Source organism: Manis pentadactyla, chromosome 3 (assembly GCF_030020395.1).
Source record: "Manis pentadactyla isolate mManPen7 chromosome 3, mManPen7.hap1, whole genome shotgun sequence".
Taxonomy (NCBI): Eukaryota; Metazoa; Chordata; class Mammalia; order Pholidota; family Manidae; genus Manis; species Manis pentadactyla.
In genome coordinates this window covers 49,725,626-49,752,364 of record NC_080021.1, presented here as the reverse complement: position 1 = coordinate 49,752,364, position 26,739 = coordinate 49,725,626, and the positions used below count along the sequence as shown (strand labels likewise).

General features: G+C 35.7%; 1 protein-coding gene across 4 annotated transcripts in view; it reads right to left on the bottom strand.

Moving 5' to 3' along the window:
• Positions 1-26,447, bottom strand: part of NBN (nibrin) — a 71,219-nt gene extending 44,772 nt beyond the window's left edge. The window contains exons 1-9 of one of the 4 annotated variants that reach the window (XM_036932658.2): positions 26,432-26,446; positions 24,469-24,632; positions 23,479-23,536; positions 22,555-22,685; positions 15,455-15,603; positions 14,837-14,996; positions 12,483-12,586; positions 4,865-4,982; positions 4,105-4,298 (exon numbers count right to left, since the gene is read on the bottom strand). In XM_036932658.2, coding sequence (XP_036788553.2) covers positions 4,105-4,298; positions 4,865-4,982; positions 12,483-12,586; positions 14,837-14,996; positions 15,455-15,528 — 650 coding nt within the window. In that variant the 5' untranslated portion in view covers positions 15,529-15,603; positions 22,555-22,685; positions 23,479-23,536; positions 24,469-24,632; positions 26,432-26,446. Of the gene's footprint in view, positions 1-4,104; positions 4,299-4,864; positions 4,983-12,482; positions 12,587-14,836; positions 14,997-15,454; positions 15,604-22,554; positions 22,686-23,478; positions 23,537-24,027; positions 24,170-24,468; positions 24,633-26,431 lie in introns of those variants that run through there. The other 3 variants (XM_036932639.2, XM_057497906.1, XM_036932668.2) reach the window with 3 other exon arrangements.
• Between the last annotated feature and the right edge of the window lie 292 nt (positions 26,448-26,739).

Sequence of the window (26,739 nt, the reverse complement as noted above, 5' to 3'; positions counted from 1 at the left end):
AGCTAAATTTTTATATATCAGCAGTAAACTAGGAAATATAATCAAGAAGACAGTATTTTTTATTAAAATTATTAAAGAGAATATATTTACATTCTACCTACCAGAGATATATCTATCATAAAATATGTAGTATCTAGGAATAAAAGGTGTTCAAGATCTCTACAGAGAAATGATAAAATTGTTAATCCTCCCCAAATTGACTTGCTGGTTGCATGGAATTCCTAATCAAAATCCCAACAAGGTTTTTGAAAAGACTATTCTGAAACATATATGGAAAAATAAGAGCCAAAAATAGCTAAGATGCTTCTGAAGAAGGGCAGAAAGAAGAGATCTGACCCAATAGATACTAGGACCTAAATGATATTATAGTAATTAAGACAATGTGGTATTGGTACAAGGATAGACATATTGATCTACAGAATAGAATAAAGCCAAAATCATTCCCATGCATGTATGAACTTTGGTATAAAACAGAATCAATTACAGATAGGTTAAAAAATTTCAAAAACAAAATATCAAAACACTGGTAAAAAATTAGTTAAAAATATAAGTGAATATTTTGTTATCTATGAATAGAAATATATTTCTTAAGAGGTTGTTAATTTTTAGTAAAATTAAAGGTTTTAATGCATCAATAACAAAAAAAACACAGTAAGTTACAAAGTGGTAATAGCTATCATAAAGATTTTGCAATATATCTAAGTGAAAAAGGATTAAAAAAAATAAAAAGGAAAATAAAAAGTATACAAACACACCATTATCATATGACTCAGAAATTTCAAATCCAAAGAAATGAAAACTTAGGTTCACTTGGAAACCTGTATATCAATGTGCAAAGCAGCTTTGTTTGTTAAAAAAAAACTGGAAAATTGTTGATGTCCTTCAATGGGTGAATGACTCAACAAACTTCAGTGTATCCATACAATAGAATACTACTGGGCAATAACAAAGAATGAACTACTGATGCACAAAAGTTAGATGAATCTGCTAGTAATTATGCTGCAGGAAACAGCCAATCCTAAGGGATATGTGCTTTGTGATTTCATTTATATAACATTTTTAAAAGATGAAACTTTGGAAATAGAGAATAAATTAGTGGTTGTCAGGGTTTGAGAACAGGGAGTGGGAGGAGGGGAGGAAGCAAAGTGAATGTGGTTAAAAAAGAGCAACATGTGGGGGACCCTTCTGGTGATGGAACTGTTCTGTATCTTGGCTATGGTGAATATACAAACCGGCATGTGATAAAATTGTACAGAAATAAATATACACACACACAACTGGGGAATCTATATAAAAAAAGAAGAGAGCAATTATCCCAATAGAAAACTGATTAAGAGACATAAACAGAATTTCATGAACAGTATTTCAGAAAAGGAGAAAAACAAATGTCCAATAAATGCTTGAACAAATGTTAAGCATCAGGTGATCTGGGAAACAGAAATCACCATCAAGAGGTAAGATTATATATCCATTCAACTGACAAAAATAATAAAGTCTGAAAATACCAAGTGCTGAAAACCATGTATATGTACTTGACCTTTTATATACGGTGGGTGGGAGTATAAGTGTTAAACAATTTGATACCACTTCATGCAGTTGAGCATTCACAAAACCTATGATTCAGCAGTTTTAACCCTAGATCCCTAAAGAAAACCTTGCAAAAGTACCAACAAGAAACATACAAAAATGAACTCAGCACAGTTACAATAATAAAAATCAGGAAACAATATTTTCAATGGGAAATGGATGAGTGAACTATAGTATATTCACAAAATAAAACATTTTACCATTAAAAGAAACAAATTACAGCAACATACAACAAAACAGATCAATAATTATCAACAATGTATCAAGTGAGAAAAATCCCCAAAGAATGATTACATGTAGTATGACAGCCATGTTTAAACTTAAATCCACTAAAAGATACACACACACACACACACACACTTTAGGAATACATAAAGAAGCAACAGAACTATAAAAGAAAGTAAATCATGAGCAAAGGATCCAGGATGGTCATTATCCTATGTAGTGGGAGACTGGGCTTGGGGATACCATATAGTTAGATGTAGGCTATTTCCAAGGATTTAGCTTGTTTTTTTTGTGGGGGAAGGGCATATACTCATTTATTACATAATTTAAATAACTGCTCAAGAAATCACTGAATAAAATAAATGCGTATTTTTTATGGTTCAATGATGACAATGCATCATGAACCAAGAATTATGATTTATCTAATTTTGTGCAAAGCTGCAGAACAGGTGAGGAGAGGATATAGCAAAGGAAAAAGACAGGATAATTAAATTAATAAGAGGAGGAGTTCCCAAATTTGAAACAAGATACTAAGAAAATATCTGATTAAAGACAAAACCAAGGTTGTATTGTTCCCCTAGACTTCTTAGTCTTCTTCAGAAGATATTTAATTTTAACCACTGATATCCTATACCCACTTAAAACAACTAATCAATAAAGCGGTGGCACTACCAATCCCAATATTTCCCTGTTGTCTAGAATTAGTCAACATCTACTTGTTGACATCACTGCCCTTTCCATGGCTATCAGTGGCTTGGCCTCAGTGGACAGGTGTTAAGTGGTAAGTCTTTCTCAAACTATAAGGTTGCTCTTCCCCCAAAACAAATTGTTAACAGGGGCCAAAGACTACAAATGTCACCTCATGATCAAGGCACCAGCCTCTGAGCAACCTCGTGTTCTACCTCCTTTCTTACCTCAGGGGTCTCTGTTTGCTGAAAGGCAGAGAGATGTAATGGTGAAGAGCATGGACTCTGGAACTAGACTGTCTGGGTTCATATCCTCCTCCTTTGCTCACTCTGTGTTCTACTCAAAACCTCTTTTGGCCTATCTGCATAATGAGTGCCTTAACAATAAATAATACATAGGGTTGTGTGAGGATTAAATGTCTTCACATAAAACTCTTAGAACAGGACCTGCTACTTAGTATTATGTAAATGTAGCTATTACTACTTTTGTTCTGCCTAGCTCTTTGAAAGAATGGTTATAGGTAAAATGTTTTACCTGAAAGAGGCCTTCTCTATTTAGAATAAGCTTCTTCCCTCTGCCCTGTTATTCTGCTTCTTTATACACATTTGTAATTATCTGTTTACTTGTCTTATCTCTTTCCCTCTATGTAGTAAGCTCCACTGGTAGCAGGAGTCATGGCTCTCTTGTTGAATACGAGATTCCCAGTGCTTAAAATGTAACAGAACCACAGTAAATTTTGGCTGTGGTAATAAGAGGGTATTTTTGTTACACAGGTATTTTCTTTTTTCCAGTAGTTAGTTAATATATCCCCATTAAGTAAAATATTTATGAGACAGATGAATGAAATTTTGCTTTTTACTTCAGCCAATAAATAAAAGGAAAAGAAGCAATCTCCATGGTCAAGAGGACTCCTCGGACAGGAAAAATGAATACTGTAAGGAACTAGCTATTGATTTCTTAGGCATAAAAATACTGTAGGCCCTAACTACGTTTGGCCAAGTGAACAGAAATGTAGTCAACAGACTGCCACGCCTGCTATTTTCACAATATTTTTTGGTTTCAGCAATGCTAAAATTATTAATACCAAAAAAAGGTCTAGGAAAAAAACCTTGATTTAGCTTTCCCTCTGGACAAGAGAGACTATCCTAAAATATTTGACTTTTTTTTCTGCTTTCCATAATAGCCTACATAAGAGGGATAAAAAGTTTTATATGCATTTTTAATGGATAATCATCATGAAGGCAATTTCAGCTCTAGGCATTTTCAGAAAAAAAAAATTTACATTTGAGATTTAACTTTTTCAACTGCTACATATTCTACAGAAAAACTTAAATACTTCTTTATTCATTTAGGGAGGTAAATTCTATAATTTCTATTAAAGTAACAAAAAAGAGGCAGAAAATAAATATTGAGATAAAATTGTCATGGATAAACACTGTATTTCCAGCATACTAAGTCACAATAAATTTTCAAGCACTATACACAATAAAATCTTTATAATAATTATTGCATATAGTTTAAGTGGAGTGCAGCAAAAAATTTAAATATAAAATTGCCTATTTGTACATTCTTCTAATAATAAGTATTCTTTTACTGATTCTGTACCTTTGGAGCATATCCATAACTGAACGAATCCATTTTTTCTGAGAGTCAGGAATTAAGGTCTGTGTATTTGTTATTCCTACATCAACAACACAAGTTCCAGGCGCTGAAAAGAAACTATCTTCTTCTTCATTTTCTTCTGTTACCAGTTTAGCGTCTCCTCCTCCAAAAACAACCGCTGAGCTTAATTTTTTATGCTAAAAATGGTAAGAAAAAGAGAAAGTAATGAAATAGCCAAAATTAATTTCTTGAGTAAATTCTTGGAAGTAAAGTCATAGTAGAATTGGTTCTACTTTTTGAGAGGACAATCTGAGGTTCCACTTAAGAAAATCCCTAGTTCACGAGGTACCTCTGCAGTCCTGGATTTGTTACACAGTCTGCAGTTTCTCATCATACTTACTCTACAGTACAACTATGGGCTTACTTGCATTATTTTTCCACCTACAACATAAACTTCTGGAACCTCCACTTTAGCACACAGAAGACATTTGCCAGCTGTTTATTAACTGAATAAGCTAGGACTTAAACCAAAGTTTCCCAATTTACAAATTTATATAAACTTAATAGGTCAATTAACAGATATTAAAAATACCATAATCATATACAAAAACAGTGGACTGATTCTAATGCCTGGGCAGTTTTTTATTCTGTCACACTTCAACACAAAATTGCAAAAGGAAATGCTTTAACAATTGTTGATAACAGTAATCATTTGTCCTAGTTTGTAATGTTTTCTTTAGGAAAATTTAGCTTATAACATTACCTGTTTGGCATTTAGAAATACAAATGTTTTCCCTCTGAAGATTTGTTTTCTTTCTTGTCGTCCTGACAGATCTATGTTTTTACTTCCAATAGCTGGTTCATCAATAGGTGGGTAAAAACTGCAAAAGAAATAAAAAATTAGAGTATACTCTAATTATATACTACTCTGTATGGATACCAATAAATTTGTAAATGGGGTGGGACACTTAGAAGGGTTTCATTTCCATAATATCATCATATTACTAAAAAATAAATGAGAGTTTAACCTGGGACAAAAATGACAAAAAATCTAAATGCTCTTTCTAGACATATGGTGACAGGTGCCACATAGAATAGCAGAACTGTTCTTTATTTTCTGAAAATACACAATCCAGGGACAGACACTCGTAACAATATACAATTAAATATACATGAATCAAACAAGTTATGTGGATTATAAAAGGTTGAGACATTGTCCATAAAAATCAAATTCCATTAACATCTTGTATTTCCTAGCAGCTGGATATGGATTAATAATGTTCATATTCCAATTATATGAACTGCTACTAAAACTGTTCTGCTACAGATCCCTTTGGAGAAGCTCAGGACATTTTAAAACATTATTTTGTGAAACTAAGAAACAAAGTTTTTTAGCTCTTTAATATAATGCTATAAGAACATCTTAATTATCCATGGAAATGAGGGAAAAGAAGAAAATAGAGGAGTAAAGTCAGAAAATTCTTAAGCCTCTCATTAGTCCATAATTTCAACTATCTCATCAGATCTTTTGTTAGAGTGATTCATAATTAACCAACCTTTCAGCTTATCTTTACCTTCTAATAAACTTACTATCATTCATGGAAAAGAAACTCAATATTGTAAAGATGTCAGTTCTTCCCAAGTTGATCTATAGACTAAATACAATCCAAATAAAACCCCCAGCAATTTAAACCTGTGAATACTGACAAACTGACTCTAAAGTTTATATGGAGAGGTGAAAGACCCAGAATAGTCAACACAATATTGAAGGAGAAGAATAAAACTGGAGTACTGACATTACCCAAATTCAAGACTTACTTTTAAGTTACAGTAATCAAGAGAGTGTGGTATTGTGAAAATTAAAAAAAAAAAAGACAAAAGAGAATATTAAGCCCAAAAATAGACTCGCAGGAATACAGTCAATTGATCTTTGACAAAGAGCAAAGGAGTAGAATGGAGATGAGGTAGTCCTTTCAACAAATGATGTCTGAACAACTGGACATCCACATGCAAAAAAATGAACCTAGACTCAGATTTTACATCCTTCACAAAAATTAACATGGACCACAGGCCTAAATACAAAGCACAAAACTACAGAATTCCTAGAAAATGACACAGCAGAAAATCTACATGACCTTAGATAAGGCAATGCCTTTAGATACACACCAAGGATATGACCCATGAAATAAAAATTGATGAGATGAACTTCATTAAAACTAAACTTCTGTTTTATGAAAAACAGTATCAAGAGAATGAGAAGGTAAATCACTCCAAGAAAATATTTGCAAAAGATACATCTGGTAAAGGACTGTTAACAAAAATACAAAAAGAACTCCTCAAGGTCACAGTTTCCATAAGTAAACAATGATTAAAAAATGGGCAAAGACCTTAACAGACACCTCACCAGAGAAATATACAGACAGCAAATAAGCATATGAAAAGATGCTCAACATCATGTTATCAAGGAAATGGAAATTAAAGCAATGAGATGCCATTACACATCTAATGAATGGCCCAAATCTGGAACATGGACAACACAAAAAAGCTGGTGACACTGGGAAGGACAGGAACTCTCAATTATCACTGGTAGGAATGCAAATCAGTACAGACATTTTGCAAGACCGTTTGTCACTTTCTCACAAAACTAAACACGTTCTCACCATATGATTCGGCAGTCATGCTCCCTGGTATCTACCCAAAGGAGCCGAAAACATATACACACAAAAACCGGCACACAGATGTGAACAGTGCTTTATTCATAACTGCCATAACTTGGAGGCAACCAAGATGTCCTTCAGTAGGTGAATGGATAAACTGTGGTACATTCAAACACTGGATTATGTCCAAACCCACAGAATGTACACCAAGAGTGAACCCTAATGCAACCTATGAATTTTGAGTTACTATAATGTGTCATTGTATGCTGGACTGTAACACATGTGCCACAGCAGGGGTGAGGGTGAGGAAGCTATGCATGAGAGAGGTAGGGGGTATACAGGAAACTTCTGTACCACCTGTTCTTCTTTGCTGTGAACCTAAAACTGCTCTAAAAAATAGTCTTAAATTTTTTAAAAAGACATTACCAATGCATCTTGGTGATGATAAGGGGAGAATGTAGGATGTGGCCAGTTAATAAACTTGACAATCAGTCACTAAACAATCAAGAGTTAACAATCTGCAGAAAGCAACACCCAATGTGGTAAACATACTTCAGTCATGAGAGTCACCACCCAGCATTTTAAAACTAACTTCCTTACATTTTTTCCCTTGGATTTCTCTTTAGCAGCATACATAGTTCATAAAGTTAAGTCATAATCAAACAGTTATATTACAGTTGACCCTTTAACAACTGACACCTCACACAGTAAAAAATCTGCATATAACTTTCATTCCCCAAAAACTTAACTATTGATAGCATATTGTTGACTGGAAGCCTTACTGATAACGTAACAGCCAATTAACACATATTTTATGTTTTATGTATTAGATACTTTATTCTTACAATAAAGTTAGAGAAAATGTTTTTTCAAATGGTCTCAAATCTTCCAAAGAATATTCCAATATATTTATTGAAAAAATCTGTTTATTAAGTGGACCCACACAGTTTAAGCCTCCGTTATTAAGGGTCAACTATCATTTTTTTAAATGCTGGCTACTAAAGAAAACCACAAATACATGCATTTTAATCTGCTACAATGGATGTTCTATGTCTATTCTATGATAGGGAATTTCTAGAACCTGCCATCTCAAATGAGTGAGTTATCTGCAGGCAAGAGCAGATGTAGTCAGTCATCAGGATGGAAGGGAACCCATTACATTATTCTGGTTTTCTAAATAACTGACTTTAAAATTGCATTTATTCTACTTAAGATAGGATATAATAGATACTATTTTACCTGTTAAAATTAAATCTACAATAAGAAAAGAGTTCTAGAAAATAAGTAGACATTCTAAATCATGAATAGCATAAATTTGTAGTATCTCTTGAAACTTGTTTTATCTTGTCTATTTAACAAAAATTCTCCCATATCTTATACTTCTTCTAGTGTGAAAGGCAACTAACATTTCGCTTATATACATATGGCTAGCTCATGAATGAGTCTATAATGTAACACTAGATTATAGATGACAAAATAGTATGTAAATGTTTAACACATACATATGATTAGTAAATATGATATTCTTAAGTCTTTCTAATGACACTTAAATACAACTTTTAATTATCTACTACTTTGTGTTATCCACTGCCATTCCCACAGAAAACAAATTACTGTACCCAGGGAGCAGTTAACTGTAGAAGTTCAATGAAGATGGAACATTTGTTAAATCCTGAACCAGGTTCCTAAACATATGAATGTGAAATACCCTTAGTTTTCCTTACTGGCACTATGAGAGTTCTAACATTGTGTGTGTAACTCTTTAATGTTTGACTCTTTCACTAAATGCCATTGTGATATAATGAGTTATAAGAAATACATTATTTGGTCATTTATATGACCAAATACGTATTTCCCAGGTATATTGGTCTTCATCCACGGTTCTTGAAAACACTGTGGAGTCTCAAAGGTGTTTTGTTATGTTAATGAGAGACTTTTGGACCCCCACCCAAGGTGGGGGTCTGGAGGCTGAATCATCCAATGGCTAATAATTTAGGCAATCATGACTATGCAATGAAGTCCTCAACCTAAGAGAAGAGCTTTCTCACTCTCTCTCTGCTCTGCTCTGCTGCTCTGCTCGGTTGGATCCTGCTTCTTGGTCTAAGAAAGCTTCTATGCCTGGGGAACCAGAATGCCTGCATGTGACAAGCCAGGCCCCAAGCTCCACGAGGACAGAAGCTCCTTTATCTGGGACCTTGCCCTATGTCTCTCTTCATCTGGCTGTTAACTTGTATCCTTTATTAAACTGGTAAACTTGTTTTCCTGAGTTCTGTGAGCCGCTTTAGCAAATTAATTGAACCTGAGGGGGAGGACATGAGAACTTCCACTTTGTAGCTGGTAGGTCAGAAGCACAGGTAACAACTGCCTGGGGCTTGCAACCAGCGTCTGGAGTTGGGGGTGGAGGGCAGTTTTGTAGGACAGAGCCCTTAACCAGGGAATCTGGTGCTGTCTCCAGGCAGATGGCATCAGAATCAAGTTGAGTTCTCTAACACCCTGTTGGAAAACCCCCTCCCACATATTTTACACACACTAGAATTGGGTCCAGTTACCAGAATGAAGTTACACTACGATTACTGCTGTGTGTAGTATTGTTACTGTTATATATGTATGTAGGGAAAAAATACACCATTGCATTTCATGTCAGAGATGTTCCAGCCATGGAGGCAGAAAATGCTTTCTGGCTCATCATTATATCCTCAGGTCTATCTCACCTGGTACATCATAAACACTCAATAAACATTTGGTAAAAAATAAATTGACAGTACAAAATACACATAAAATTTCACCTAATAAATTAAAAGCAAACAAAAAGTATAAACATCCCTCAATTCCTCAATATACAGATCTGAGTATTAAAATTCTGTGATAAGAAAAATGTATTTTGGTTTTCTCTTAAAACTGTTGGTAAATTTGAGCCCCACTACTAAGACTGACCCTGAAAATACCAAGAATCTAAGCAAATGTTAGGAGCAGTTTACAGATACATATACATGATAGACAGAGATGACTGATAATACAGTGATAAATGACTATGTTCTGGAACTTAATATACCTAAACAAGTCTTTTTCACTTTAATAGTGTAAGGATGAGAAAAGAAAGGAGACAAGTGATAAATGTCAAGAAAACATCCCTAAAAACCAGTATTTCTGAAGCATTACATTCCACAAATTTTAAAGCATTTGAGAATTTATAGTGATTTGACAGCTAGTAAAAAAAAATTGTAAAACAGTAAATTAACTTGGTAGAGACCTAGACTAAAGGCACACTTCTTGAATACAAGGCTACAACAAATATAAACTGATCCCCAATTTCTATAACAGATTAAAACAAAGTATTTTTGGGCACACTTACATAGAAACCTCAAGAGCTATAAATACCTGTTTTATTACATAGCAGCTGGTACATTCACAAATTCTACAAAATACAAGTCTAGAAATAACAACTTTTTCCTATGTACATTTTAGGACTTTTACTTAAATTCTTTACATGATCTTCAACATATTTCATCTAACTTAGAGCACATAATCTTCACTTCTATGCCAAGATTTTCCAAATACAGAATTTTTCTGAATTCATGTATAATTCTGGCCCTGGAAAGTATTCTAAGCCACAATACTTATCTGTCCAACATCTGGGCAGCTGTTTATTTCACTACTCCTGTAGGATATTCTGTATATATATCCTGTAATCCTTCATGATTGCTAGAAATAGTTACTATACTGCTTTTCTTGGTGATCTCTAAAAGGCTTTAATTATGCTGACATCCATAGCTTGTAAATGTGAGGTTGTATCTTCAGGAAAAAATTTATTGTTCATGTTACATTTCTGTGCCTTGAATTTTAGCTGATTATATAAGGACAACTCTATAAGCTTCCTTAACTCACACTGTTTTAAGCTAATGTGTCTCCTGGGTCTGAGATTTGATTTCAAACTGGTGAGTTAACCCATTCCTATTTTATAAATGCTGGCAGAAGACACAAGACACTTTGACCAGAGACAAGGCAGCAAGGTCCTATCTGGGGAACACAGATGGCACACACAGTGGGTTGTGCTACAGGAGAAAGGAACACTGAACTTGGGAATCAGTTTTTATAACAAGCTATAAGAAGACCTCTCTTTGTCCTGGGAGGGAGACATTACCTTTTCCCTCAATGTTTCTTACTGCAAATATAACCTGGAGAAATGGCCTGGGTTTAGGCAATCAGGGCCATAGATTCTTGGCATGTTCCTCAAGTTGTGTATGAATGTAGACTCTCTCCCAACAAATGTTATCATCAGTAGTACACACTATCAGACTCCTCCACTTCCAAGTAATCTAGAATTAACAATGATTTGTAATCTGTAGTAAGGGTCAGTATTTATAGGATTCACTCACTGCCCACTCCCCACCAGGGAGGTTCACGAATAGGCTTCAGGAGAAAATGTGATTCTGTTCAAACACTATGCAAATTCGTAGTATATAAATGAAATTTCTGGAGAGACTATTGTTTTCAGGTTCTCACAGGGTTGTAGGACTCAAAAAAAGTTAAGAATCAAGTATTTTAAAATCTGAGGACCTCTTTCCAAAATCCAAAAACACATTATCTGTAAACCAGATAATAAAATACAAGAAACCTTTCAAATGAAAATTAAGAACAAAAAGAAAAATATTATTTTCAGAAACTTTTCAAACAGACACACATCATCAGGTATAATTAGGCCCTAAAAGACCCTCCACTGGGCAGAATAGCTTACAATAATAGCTAGTAGTATTTTAAAATTAGTAATAAAATTCTTAACCTGTATAACATTTTAGATTTTTTTAAACTTCAAATATTCACATTTGTCTTATAGACATAAAATTAGCTTATATAAATTGTGCCATACAGACTATAACCTGACACATATTTTAAGCAAGTTTATCTTCTTGTGCTAAGTTGACTAAATACACCCACCATTTTATAGTCACCAGCATTTTAATCATGCAATCTGTAAAAAAAATCCAAATATCTTCCTCCTCAACCACAGTTTGTATTACTTCAAAGCATCACAAATACAAATAGATACAGCAGATAGAACCTTTAGTTTGGTGGCTTACAAGTTTAGCACATCATCCAAGATAATAATAATAATAATAATAAAGCTATGATGCATCTTCCTAAATACTATTGCAACTAGCAACATTTAACAGGCACCTATTATGATGCCAGGCAATGTGCTGAGACTTTATATAAACTATTAAAATAACTAATACTTATTAATAATACTAAATACTTAAATACTCAGCAGAACAGATATTAGTCTCATTTTCCAAAGGAGGTAATTGACACTGAGGAGAAATAAGCTCCATTCTCAAAGCCATAGTGCTGTTAATATTCTGACCCAGGACAGTGTGGCTCCAGAACAGGCTGCTGCACCACAGAATTCCAGGGTCCCACTTGCATGATGCCCAATGCATGATGCCCAGCATTGGCACAGTAGGTCTTCTGATTTTACCTTTGTGCCATTTACTGTCCTTCAATTTTTTTCTTTAAATATTGGCACATATATAACGTTTGTTTCACTGAAATAAGAATCAACAAAAAACCGGGGGAATCTTTCTTCACATACCAACAAAATATTTCATTAATAAAGCTGAACTGTAATATTACACCCTGAAAGAGTCATTAAAAGGGTATTAATCTGAACAAAATAAGTACTATCACATTCTGTATGTTATATTTTATTTACAATATAAAATGTACCTTTCAATTTGTGGAAGCTGTTTCTTGGAGTGAACTGCTTTAAGAAACTCAGTAAAATATTCTGGCTTTACAATTGGACGTCCACAAATGAGTGCACATATTGTCTAAAGAGAAAAAAACATACCTGAATGCTAGCTTTTTTTAAAGAAAAGTCTTAAGTTATAGGGTACAACAGGGCTGTTCTATTCAGTTTTCCTCTTACGTCTCTAAATTTATAAAGGAGCCATAATCTGTAAAACAGAAGTCAGTATTCGTCCACTGCTCAGTTTTGGCATACAAATTCCTATGTAATCACTCAATTGTAAGAAGCCATAATTACAGTATTAATTTAAAAACCACTTGGGGCACTGGGAACAACTTAACAAAATACAAGTCAAATTAAAAATGTATTCCAAAATTGGTATGTGTAATTGCGTATCACATACTTTAACCATGGAATAAGGTCTTTTCAAGAAAGTAAATAAAGGAGTAACTGTTTGGGGTTGAGCATAAGCTCAAAATAAGTATACACAGATAAGCGGGGGGAAAGAAACAACTAACAAGTGAATTATGTTATAAGCCTCAAATAAAATATATCCATAAAATCTGAGGAAGATAAAAAACACCACCATTAGCAATGAAAATAAAGAAGATTCAGCATAATTCTAGGAAATAATCAAACTAAAGAATTTGTAAGAATGCTTCTAATAACATGGGGTATTATTTAAATATGAGCAAGCAATTTAGGGTGTCTTCCAATGGAATCTGAGACACACCAACCTCACACATGAATAAAATAATTGACTTCCGACATGAAACAGTAATGTGCAATTCAACATTGGACTGAGTAAGCTCCAACACATGTGATACTGAGCAGAGGATTTAACTGTTCTGTGCCTTGGTGTCCTCTTCAGAAAAAACTTGAATGGAATACCCTCTAAGTTTCCTTTTGGTTCTAACATTCAGTGATTTAAAAAATATATGCTAACCTATACTTTTGGAAAATTTACTCCCAAAGTATCTAAAAACATATATATATAATGACAAGGTTCTCTTCTTTGGCACATGATCAATCAGAAATACTGAAAAAGGAGGGCTGCTCTGCAAGCTTTTGTTGGTGCTTATCTGTACTCTAGTCTCAAGTGACGAAACGGCCATTAGCATCTTCAGTCACTGGAACAGTGCGTACTCAGGTGAACAGATGCTAGTGTCCAATTCAGCAGTCTCAGTAAAAAACGATCTCAAGGCCATTTCACTGCTTTTGCTTTTATTTCATACCCACCAAGCAAGGGCATTATTACCGATTTCACTTCCCAGGTACCTTGATAACTTCAAGGGTACTGTGTTAGACTCAACACATAAATATCCTGGTAACTATTAAGGTGTATCCCTACTATAAACTAATAAATGGACATTTTGATTTATTAGCATAACTTAGTACTCAAGAGGCTGATCAGTCTGCTGAGTTTATGAATCAATGTCATAAACTTGCAAAGATGAAGAGATCTTTAACCAGAGATAATCCCATAAACATACAAGTTTAACTTGAGGTTCAATCTGAACAAGCCAGCCTTTTTCTATGACACCTCTTGAACTATAAGATGCATATTCTAATTTAATTATATTAGATAGTAATTGTGTCATCTAATAAAATCACCTAAAATATCTGTTGTTGTTCACTAAGGTATTAACCTAAAACAATCCCATGTATCTACAGTCAACCTGTTTAAAAGGAGACAAATCACCTCTCAATGTTATTCTTCAATTAGCTTTGGCTATAACCAAATCTGATAAAGATGCAAAATCTGAAAACATACTGGAATATATTACTGTTTTAATGAATATTCAGCATCTTCAAAAGGTACGTATCTATATATCTCAAGATTGTAAAGATACATTAAGGTAATATTAAACTAGAAGAGCTAAAAACATCTTGTGATTAGGGCCTTGAAGTAAATAAAAACTTAAATAAGAGAGCATGAGATCATGAAGTGATCTGGAGGAAGATAATTTGATGAAAGAGACTAGAGATGCTAACTGTGAAGACGGGCACTTGATCTCAGTCTCTTTGCTCTTAGACTGAAGACACAAACTACACACTGTAACAAACTTCTTGGTGAAAGGATAACAAATCATTTTTCAAGATGTTAAAATATGAAACAATTTTATGAGCTTTTGCTTCTCTCAGATAATAAACAGATTATCTGAAAAGCCATTGTAGCCTAAATGGTATGCAATGGCATGGGGCTGGCATGTATAAATCTAACAGGTCTGATAGTTATAAAGTAAATGACTTTAAAAACATCTGTATATAGTGGGTAAGTAAGCTTAAATTCAAAGAACTTATTAACATAATAAAAAGGTATTCAACCTACTTTAATGGTAACTTTAACTGATACCATGACAAGGTGAGTACATTCTTCTGTCCAATTGTTTATAGTAAGTCCTCCAAGTTGCAATACAGCTTGATTTAGAGCAGTTTTCCCAGAAACATCTAAACAAGAAGAGCATGCAACCAAAGGCTCATACTCTACTCTGTAAATGAGAATAAGTTACATAAAGGTGTATTATCATTGTTAAAAAAACAGCAACTTTGTTAAAAAAACAGCAACTTACTTTAAATTTTAATTTCACATCACATGCTGTTATTTTAATTTTTATGTAGCATTAAACTTTGACTTACGAAATTACCACTTCCTAAGTCTTAACTCACAATTAAAAAAAGGCAACAATCAAAGTTAACATTATAATCTCACCTATGTGGAACTGAAAAAACACTGTTCCCATCAAGGTTCTCAGAGTCCAATCACACTTTTGGTTAATCATGTCACTATCTTTGATTGACAAAATGCACTAACCACATGTGGAGCAAAGTTCACTACTGCAGTAAGTAGGAACTAATTAGATGGCTTTCAATTCATTACCTATAAATATCCTTGTCTTTTAGAATTTGATTAGTGTAAACTAAAACTGACTGTTAAAAAAATTCTTACCTGAATTTACTTTCAAACACTCCAAAAGTAACTCTATCCCCTGTCTTCAAAGTTAAGGTAAGGCCATTCTGCATTTTTTCCTCATTAACAAAGGTACCATACTTAGAATTATCTTTTATTGTCAATATAGGAATTTCATCCGTTTGACTCTGGAGAAAAAAATAAATAAATCAACAAATAATTTAAGTCTTTTACCACTCAGTAAATATAATTCTCAGGGGGAAAGATTTCAAAAGAAAAGGTTGAGAAAGACAGCAGCACGGAAAGTGAGACAGAAACCTCCTCCGAAAACCACAAATAATATAGCAAATACAACTAATCCTGAAAAAGCAACCAGAAAGAAGACTGGGACAGACTGCCTACATCTGGGGAAAAGAGAAGACCTCAAGGAAAAGGGGAAAGCAGCAAAGTTGCGATCTGGTGGGACCCAATCCCTCCCCTGATCCAAGCTCACCAGCGGGAAGAAGAGAAATGGAGCAGGGAGGGAGTGGAGGCCTAGGACTGTTGAACACCAAGCCCTGGAGATCTGCTCTGGGAGCATGAACCTACATTACATGGTGCTCTGGAGATTATGGGGTTGGAAAGCTAAAACAGGCAGACTACTCGGCGAGACTGAGATTCTAGCCACTTATGGAGAACAGGTACCGACAACTGGCCACTCTTGGACAAAAGAAAGGCGAGCACTTTGATAGACTTCCCAACAAGAGGAATGCTAAAGGGGCAAGGATTACACAGAGCTTGCTGCTTAGGAGAAAGGACAAGTGGACAAAATTGTCCTGGCGCACTGAGCCCAGCAGGTTGGGAACTTTCAGGAGCTTCAGGCACTCCATACCCCTGGCTGGCAATGCCCACCAAGGTGTCCCATGGCAATATGCAGCCTGCCGCTCCTTCCTCTAAGCCGACATCAGTTCTCAAACCTGCTGCCCAGCTATTGCACCAGGCCAGCCAGAGGGCTGTCCTGCCCATGGCAGCTATAGGGGCATAATGCAGAGGCTCTTCCTTCTGCGTTTGGCCTACTGGCCCTGGCAGTGGAGACAGAAACTGCATCCAGAAAGCAGGAAAGAGCTTTCGTCCCAGCAGGAACTGGCGCAGCTCACCTGTGACACCCACCACCACTCCAGGGGCTGGGCAGCTCCAGAGAGTAGAGCTTCTGGGCACTAAAAGGCACCATCTACAAATATGAGATGTCGAAGGAACCTGGTTCACACCAAAATCCCTCAAATACCAGAAAGAGGGCCAAGTGAAACTGAAATCACCAATTTTCCTGATAAAGATTTCAAAGTAAAAATCTTAAGCATGGTCACAGAGTTGCAGAAAAATATTCAAGACCTCAGTGAGGAATTCAAGAAAGAGATAGAAACTTTGAAAAATACAGTATTTGTAATGAAACATACAATGGAGGGATTTAAAAGCAGATTAGATGAGGTAGAAAAGACAGTAAATGAAACAGAAATTAGAGAACAGAAATACAAAGGTGAGGCACAAAGAGAAAAAAGGATCTCTAGGAATGAAAGAATATTGAGAGAAGTGTGTGTCAAATCCAAACAGAACAATATTTGCAGTTAGGTGTACCAGAAGAAGAGGAGAAAAAGGTATAGGAAGTGTCTTTGAGGAAATAATTCCTGAAAACTTCACCCATCTGAAGAAGGAAATACTCTCAGGCCATGGAAGTGCACAGGTCTCCCAACACAAGGGACCCAAGGAACACAACACCAAGACACATAATAATTACAATGGCAAAGATCAAGGACAGAGTATTAAAAGCAGCCAGAGACAGAAAAAAGATCACATACAAAGGAAACCCCATTAAGCTATCATCAGACTTCTCAGTAGAAACCTTACAGGCCAGAAGGAAGAGGCATGATATATTTAATGCAATGATACAGAAGAGCCTCAAACCAAGAATACTAGGTCTGGCAAGATGATCATTTAAATTTGAAGGAGGCATTAAACAATTTTCAGATAAGCAGAAGTAGAGAGAATTTGTCTCCCACAAACCATCTCTACAGTGTATTTTGGAGGGACTGCTATAGATGGAAGTGCTAATAAGGCTAAATAGCTGTCACCAGAGAAAATAAAACCACAGTTAAGGAAGCAGACCAATTAATTACTCAGCAAATGCAAAATTAAATCAACTACATCCAAAGTCAGTCAAGGGATACACAGAGTACAGAATATACAGCTAATACATAAAGAGTGTAGGATGAAGAAAAAGAAGGGAGAAAAAAAAACCCTTTACATTGTGTTTGTAATAGCATACTAAGTGAGTTAAGTTAGACTACTATATAGCAAAGAAGCTACCCTTGAACCTTTGGTAACCATGCATCTACAGCCTGCAATGGCAGTAAGTACATATCTATTGATAATTACCCTAAATGTAAATGGACTGACTGCACCAACGAAAGGACAGTGTTACTGAATGGCTAACAAAACAAGACCCATGTATATGCTGCCTACAGGAGACTCACTTCAAACTCAAAGACATACACAGACTAAAAGTGAAGGCATGGAAAAAGACACATCATGCAAACAATAGGGAGAGAAAAGAAGGTGTTGCAGTACTTGTATCAGACAAATAGACTTCAAAACAAAGAAAGTCACAACAGACAAAGAAGGACATTACATAATGATAAAGAGATCAACACAACAAGAGTATATAAATATCTATGCACCCAACATAAGGGCGCCTACATATGTGAAACAAATACTATCAGAATCAGAGGGGGAAATAGAAAGCAATGCATTCACTTTAGGAGACTTCAACACACCACTCATTCCAAAGAACAGATCAACCAGACAGAAAATAAGTAAGGAGACAGAGGCACTGGACAACACATTAGAACAGATGGACATAACAGACATCTACAGAACACTCCACCAAAAAATAGCAGGATACACATTCTTCTCAAGTACACATGGAATATTTTCCAGAATAGATCATATACCAGTCCACAAAAAGGGCCTCAGTAAATTCAGAAGGACTGAAATTAAACCAACCAGCTTCTCAGACCACAAAGGTATGAAGCTAGAAATAAATTATGCAAAGAAAACAAAAAACCCACAAATATATGGAGGCTTAACATGCTCCTAAATTGTCAATGGATCAATGACCAAATTAAAACAGAGATCAAGCAATATATAGAGACAAATGAAAATAACTCAACACCCTGAAACATGTGGGACACAGTGAAGGCCATGCTAAGAGGGAAGTTTATTGCAATACAGGCCTACCTCAGGAAAGAAGAACAATCCCATATGATCAGTCTACACTCACAATTAATGGAACAAGAAAAAGAAGAACAAATGAGGCCCAAAGTCAGTAGAAGGAGGGACATAATAAAGATCAGAGAAGCAATAAATAAAATTGAAAACAATAAAACAATAGAAAGAACAAATGAAAGCAGGAGCTGGTTCTTCAAGAAAATAAACAGATAAACCCCTAGCCAGACCCATCAAGAAAAAAAGAGTCTACACACATCAAGAGAATCACGAGTGAGAGAGGAAAAATCACAATGGAAACCACAGAAATACAAAGAATTATTAGAGAATATGATAAAAAATTAAATGCTAACAAATTGGATAACCTAAAAGAAATGGACATCTTTCTAGAAAACTACAACCTTCCAAGAAGAAACGGAAGAAACAGGAAGAAACGGAAAATTTAGATCAGATCAATTACCAGCAATGAAATTGAACTGGCAATCGAAAAGCTACTTAAGAACAAAATGCCTGGACCAGATGACTCCACCGCTGAATTTTATCAACCATTTAGTGAAGACCTAATACTCATCCTCCTTAAAGTTTTCCAAAAGTAGGAGAGGGAATACTTCCAAACTCATTCTATGAGGCCAGCATCACTCTAATACCAAAACTAGCCAAAGAAACTACAAAAAAAGAAAATTACAGACCAATATCCCTAATAAACATAGAGGCAAATATCCTCAACAAAATATTAGCAAACCAAATTCAAAAATACATCAAAAAGTTCATGCATCATGATCAAGTAGGATTTATTCCACGGATGCAAGGATGGTACAACATTCGAAAATCCATCAACATCATACACCACATCAACAAAAAGGACAAAAATCACATGACCATTTCAATAGATGCTGAGAAAGCATTGGACAAAATTCAACATCCATTCATGGTAAAAACTCTCAATAAAATGCTAGTAGAGGGCAAGTACCTCAACATAACAAAGGCCATATATGACATACCACAGCTAACAACATACTTACAGCGAAAGCTGAAAGCTTTTCCTCTAAGATAAGGAATAAGACAAAGATGCCCACTCTACCTACTTTTACTCAACATAGTACTGGAGATCCTCACCATGACAATCAGACAACACAAAGAAATAAACGGCATCCAGATTGGTAGAGAAGTCAAACTGTCACTGTTTGAAGATGACAGGCTATTGTACATAAAAACCCCTAAAGAATCCATCCCCAAACTATTAAAACTAATAACTGAATTCAGCAAAGTTGCAGGATACAAAATTAATATGCAGAAATCTGTGGCATTCCAATATACCCACAATGAACTAGTGGAAAGAGAAATTAGGAAAACAATTCCATTCACAATTGCATCTAAAAGAATGAAAATACCTTGGAATAAACCTAACCAAGGAGGTGAAAGACCTATACGATGAAAACTACAAGACACTTATGAGAGAAACTAAAGAGGACAATAATAAATGGAAATACATCCCATACTCATGGATAGGAAGAATTAATATTGTCAAAATGGCCATCCTGCGTAAAGCAATCCATGCACTCCCTATCAAAATACCAAGAGCAATCTTCAACAAACTAGAACAAATAGTTCTAAAATGCATATGCAACCACAAAAGACCCCAAATAGCCCAAGCAATCCTGAGAAGGAAGAATAATGCTGGGGGGATTACACTCCCCATCTTTAAGCGACACCACAAAGCAACAGTAATTAAGACAATTTGGTACCGGCACAAGAACAGACTCATAGATCAGTGGAATAGAATAGACAGCCCAGATATAAACCCACACACATATAGCCAATTAATATATAATAAAGAAGCAATGGATTTACAATGGAGAAATGACAGCCTCTTAAACAACTGGTGTTGGCAAAACTGGAGAGCTACATGAAAGAGAATGAAACTGGATTATTGTTTATCCCATTACACAAAAGTAAATTCGAAATGGATCAAAGACCTGAATGTAAGTCATGAAACCATAAAACATTTAGAAGAAAACAGAGATAAAAATCTCTTGAATAGAAACATGAGCAACGTTTTCCTGAATGCATCACCTCAGGCAATGGAAACAAAAGCAAAAATGAACAAATGGGACTACATTAAGCTAAAAAGCTTCTGTACAGCAAAGAGCACCATCAGCAGAACAAAAAGGCATCCCAGTATGGGAGAATATATCTGTAAATGACATATCTGACAAGGAGTTAACATACAAAATATATAAAGAACTCACCCACTTCAATACCCAAAAAGCAAATAACCGGATTAAAAAATGGTCGGAGTGTTGAACAGATACATCTCCAAAGAAGAAATTAAGATGGCTAACGAGTACATGAAAAAATGCTCTACATCGCTAATCATCAGGGAAATACAAATTAAAACCACAATGAAATATCACCTCACACCAGTTAGGATGGCCACCATCCAAAGACAAACAACAACAAATGCTGGCAAGGATGCAGAGAAAGGGGAACCCTCCTACACTGTTGGTGGAATATAATTATTTCAACCATTGTGGAAAACAGTATGGATGTTCCTCAAAAAACTAAAAGTAGAAATACTATTTGACCCAGGAATTCCACTCCTAGGAACTTACCCAAAAAAACAAGATTCCAGATTCAAAAAGACATATGCACCCCTATGTTTATCGCAGCACTATTTACAATAGCCAAGATATGGAAGCAACCTAAGTGTCCATTGATAGATGAATGGATAAAGAAGATGTGGTACATATACACTAAGGGATATTATTCAGCCATCGAAAGAAAACAAATCCTACCATTTGCAACAACATGGATGGAACTATTATGGTCAGTGAAATCAGCCAGAGAAAGACAAGTACCAAATGATTTCACTCATTTGTGGAGTATAACAACAAAGCAAAACTGAAGGAACAAAACAGCAGCAGATTCACAAACTCCAAGAAGGAACTACTAGTTGCCAATGACAAGGGGGTGGGGAGGGAGGGAGAAGGGGATTGAGGGGCATTATAATTGGCACACATGGTGTGTGTGGGGTCACGGGGAAGACAGTGTAGCACAGAGAAGACAAGTAGTGACTCTATAGGATCTTACTACACTGATGGACAGTGACTGCAAGGGAGTGTGGTGGGACTTGATAATAATGGCTGACTGTTTTAACCACAATGCTGCTCATGTGAAACCTTTGTAAGATTATATATCAATGATACCTTAATAAAAATAAAAGAATACAAACACAAAACTAAATAGCACTGATCAGATTCAGTATTTGCTAATATGCAGTCTTTGCTCAAAACAATGGCTTTTCTCACATATTACCATCAACATTATCACGAGCACAGCTATTTGTATGTATCTATATTACTTTTATCAGCCATGGTTGTGATTAAAACAGCCAACCAAAGTCAAAGGCATTCAAAGAAGCTGGGGGGCATAAGCAATAGCTGTTTTTCTCTAATAAAACAAACCATATCTCAGTGTGAAATCTTCTTTATATGGGAAATTTAATGTTCACATGGCCACACAAACTCTTTAAATTTAAAGCAGGAGTTGTGACAGCCTGTTCACTGCTGTATTCCCAGGCTTGAAACAGAGATTGACACACAGTAAACGTTCAATAAATGTTAAGTAAACACATGTAAGTATGTTCTACTTCTAAATCACAAAAATAAACAGTAAAATACTAGTACAGAAACTTCCAATCTCATAATAAACAAATACCACTGGCACCACTGCCAAAACGTACGTATTTTATTGTGTTTACACTTTGAAAAAATCTTAACAGCTTTATGAAATGAAGGGACTCTCTCTTACATATGCACCAAGGTTATCTTGTGATTTCAACTCTATTACTGTAGGCTAGTGAAATAAAATTAGTAACATACCAGTTTGGACACAGAAAAGTTAGCAGTTAACACAGCATGATTTCGACTGATTGACTGATCATCTTCAATTAGAATGCCACAGTTTTTCCTTCCAACAATGTACTCAACACCAGTCAAAAGCCTGTAAGGTTCTAAGAGAATTAAAAAAAAGTAAATTGATACAGACACGTTTATACATACATACACATAAGTGTATAAGTGATATAAGTATGGCAAATATTTAGATAAAATATTATTTTGCTATTAAGTGTTAATAATCAACATTACATAAAACAAACCTGTTTTTTCTAATCAAGCCCGACTGAAAGGTGGAAAAGACTATCTAAATAGATGGGAAGCTCTACCATTTTCTAAAAAGAAAACAATATTGAAAAGTATCAACACTTGTAATTAACTTACACATTAATGCATCACCAAACAAAATCATAATACTATGTATGGAATTTGATAAACATATTCAAAAATCCATTGGAAAAATAAAATGTAATGAGAATTTCCCCTATCAGATGGTAAAATAGGCTATAAACCTATAGTAATGAAAAAGTATGGTATTGGATCAGAGGTTAACAACATAGATCAATGCAAGAAAAGTTCAGACTAGATTCAAGTGTATATTTTTGGATTAAAAGTAAGCATTTCAAACCAGTGGGAAAGGGTTATTTTTTTTTTAATGTTGGAAATTACAAATGATGTATTTTGGAGACTTGTAGATTTATGTTGCCTATGCGCTGGAAACTTGTAAAGTTTAGTCTGAGAGTAGAGTCCGTTACCAGAGTAGTATGCTGACTGCGCAGATAAACCAGACAAGCAGGAAGGAGTTCAGGTAAGCCTTGACCACGTCTGGAATGTATTTTATTAATTAGAGATTCTTAACTGCTCCGAGGAAAAAGTTTCAAGGAAAAAGTTGTGTGCTGGTTTACCTACATTTCTTTCTAGAGGAATGGGCCCGTAGCTTCCATTAGAGTCTGAAGAGTTCACGGGTCTTCAAAAGGTAAGAATGCCAACCATTGACACTACAGGCATTTCTCTTCTGCTACCACTCTGCAGGAACCCTGAGATTCAGCGACAGGCTACAACTATTCCTCCAAAGAACTGACTTCTACTCGCCCACCAAGTTTATGTTCTACCTGCACATGCTCCAAGTTCAGAGTGATACCTTGATTTTTCAGTCTTTACAGTATTTACTTTCCTTACTGTTCATTTGGCCCTCTTCAAATTTACCCTCTACACAGATCTCTTTGCCAAGTATAATGTAAAGTTCATAAGGACAAGACCCAATCATACACCACACCTGCTTAGCCACCTCGCAAACCCTACACGCCCTAAGCAACCAATTAACATGAGAACATCATGTTTCCATGGCAGGAGATGCAGACAAGAAAAAAAAACTACTTTTCTGTTGTTCTGATGACAAAATGGTAAAAGGTGTTGATACAAAATTTGAAATTAAGCTTTCCCACGGTTGCCATTTACCCGTCACCTCTGCGGTCCTTCACAAAAGTAAAAGTGCTCAAGACAGTCATCCGCTGCCATCGTGTGGTCTAGCCTGTAGTAACTTATTCTGTGTGTTTCCCCAAAAGCTTGTCACCGCAAGCACCCAGCCACGGCTCAAGCGGGCAGGCCATCTGCGCCCCGCCCGAGGTCTCGTCAGCGAAGCCGGTCCCGAGCGTCACTGGCGGTCCCAGCGCCGCAGGCCGACTGCACGGTTCGGGCTGCAGGCCGGCTGGAAAGCAGCCCGCCATGCGGGCAGACGACGCGGTCCGCACACACTAAACGCGCGGCCTTAGCGCCCCTTGCGCAACCTCCGGGCGGACCGGAAGGCGGCGAGAGGGGCGGGTATGGCTCCAGAGACCCTCTGCCCCGGGCAGTTGCTCCCAGGAAATCGGTCCCTGCGCATCTCCCTTCCGCCCTTACCTCGGGCCAGGCCCGCGACAGGGAGCAGCTTCCACATGGTTCCGGGACCTCACGGTCGGGGCCGACGTGAGGCCGCGCAACCGCAGCTGACCGACGTGCGTGCACACAGCGCCAGCAATCCGCGCGGGCTCCGCAACGTGCGCGCTCCCGGGAGTCACGCCTTTCTAGGAAACAGAGGGATAGGTAGGAGTGCTACGTGGGCGCCTTTCGTCACCTGGTGGTAGGGAAGGAACAGCGCAACGTACTGAAATGTGCAGTATTAGGCTGTGAAATACAGGTTCCATTTTAAGGTGTTTAACGAATAGAATATTATCTGCTTTTTTTCTGATTGTGAGTGCACATTAACATACTAACCAGTTATGTAATTCTTTGCATTTTCAACTCCTTAAATTACAGTCATTCCTTTGTAAGGATCCTAATGATGGTGATAATTATGATGAAGATAAAGATTCCACCCCAAGTCAACTCATTTTTACTCTTCTCCAAGTCCAAATCAACTTCTCCTAATTTCTCTGTTTGATAACATTACACTTGTATCTAATCAGGAGCTAAATACTGGGGAGTCTATCCTTTCTTTCCATTTCCACTTGTACCAAACTGGTCCAAGCTTTTCTCTAATACTCCAGTAGCCCCCAATCCTCATCACCCACCTCCTGCACTAATCCATTCTACATCCTGCACACTATCCGAAGTAAACAACCTAACCCACACTTCTGATCATATAATTTCTGATTCTCAAAAGAAAAAAAATGTCACTTTTAAAGGCTGGTTTACCAATCTCAGTTATGACATACATGCAAAAATTCTAATCACAAAATTAGCAAATTGAATCAGGTGGTATATAAGAATGATGACCATGACTAAGTGGGACTTATTCCAGGAATGGAAAGGTGCGTGTTAACTGAGAAAAAGAAAATCAATGTAATTTGCCAGAATAACAGAAAAAAAGAAGAAAAATCATATAATCATCTTAGTAGTTGCAGAAAAAGCACTTGATAAAATTCAACATCCATTCATCACAAATACTGTCAGAAAACAGACAAGGAATAGAGAGAACATCTTTGATCTTATAATGGGAATCTATGAAAAAACTACAGCTTACATTATATTTAAGGTAAATTATTGAACATTTCCCTCTGACATCAGAAATGAAACAAAATATGTGCTCTCACTTATTTTCAACATAGTTTCTGATGCTCTAACTAATGCATAAAGGAGAAAAAAAAAGTCTCATGGTTGGAAAGGAAAAAAATACAGTCATTCACAAATGACTTAATTATGTACATTGAAACTGTAAAATAATCTATTGGCAAACTATTCAATTTAATAAATTAATTTAATAAGGTCACTGGATACCGTACCTATACACAAAATTTAACTGAATATCCTTATTCCAGAAAAGAAATAGAAAATGACATACAAAATAAACTAAATAGTACCCAAAGTTATTAAATACCTAGTAAGAAAACTATCAAAAAATGTGATACAAAACAGTATTGAAAAAATTAGAATAAATCCTAAATAAGTGTAGGGATAATATACTATGTTAATGGTTATTAAAATGTCATTTCTTCCAAAATTAATCTACAGATTCAATTTCAATAATGTTTCTGAAGATTTTTTAGTGGAAATTGATAAGAAGATTCTAAAATATATATATGGAAATTCAAAGGCTGAGAATTTGAATTCCAAGACAATTTTGAAAGAAGCTGGAGTACTTATACTACCAGATATCAAGATCTATTGTAAGGTCATAGTTATTAAGTAAGTGTTCTAATTGCATAAGGATAGAAAAATGGGCAAATGGATCAAAATAGACCTAAAAAAATCCACACATATAAGGTAATTTGATTTTTCAAAGATGATATGAAAGAACAATGTATGAGAAATTGTTTTTTTTTTCAATAAATGATCCTGGTGATCTTGATTAACACTACAGAAGAAATTAGAACTGACCACTTACCTCACACAGATATGAAAAGTCAATTCTAGATGGATCATAGATCTAAATATGAAAGTAAAATAATAAATATTTTATAAAAAATGAACATGATTGAGAACTATTCTTAAACAGGACACAGAGAAGTATGTCCTGGGCCCCAGAATGCCTATGCTTCACTGATTTGATGGGCCCCCCCAACAATTTGTATGGGTTTTCTTCTTACTCTTCTGGATTTGACATGTCTTGCCAAAGCCTCCAATACACTTTCCAATTCTTGTTAATCCAATTTTATTAGCATAATGCCATCGATGTAGTAGATGTTCTGTGGG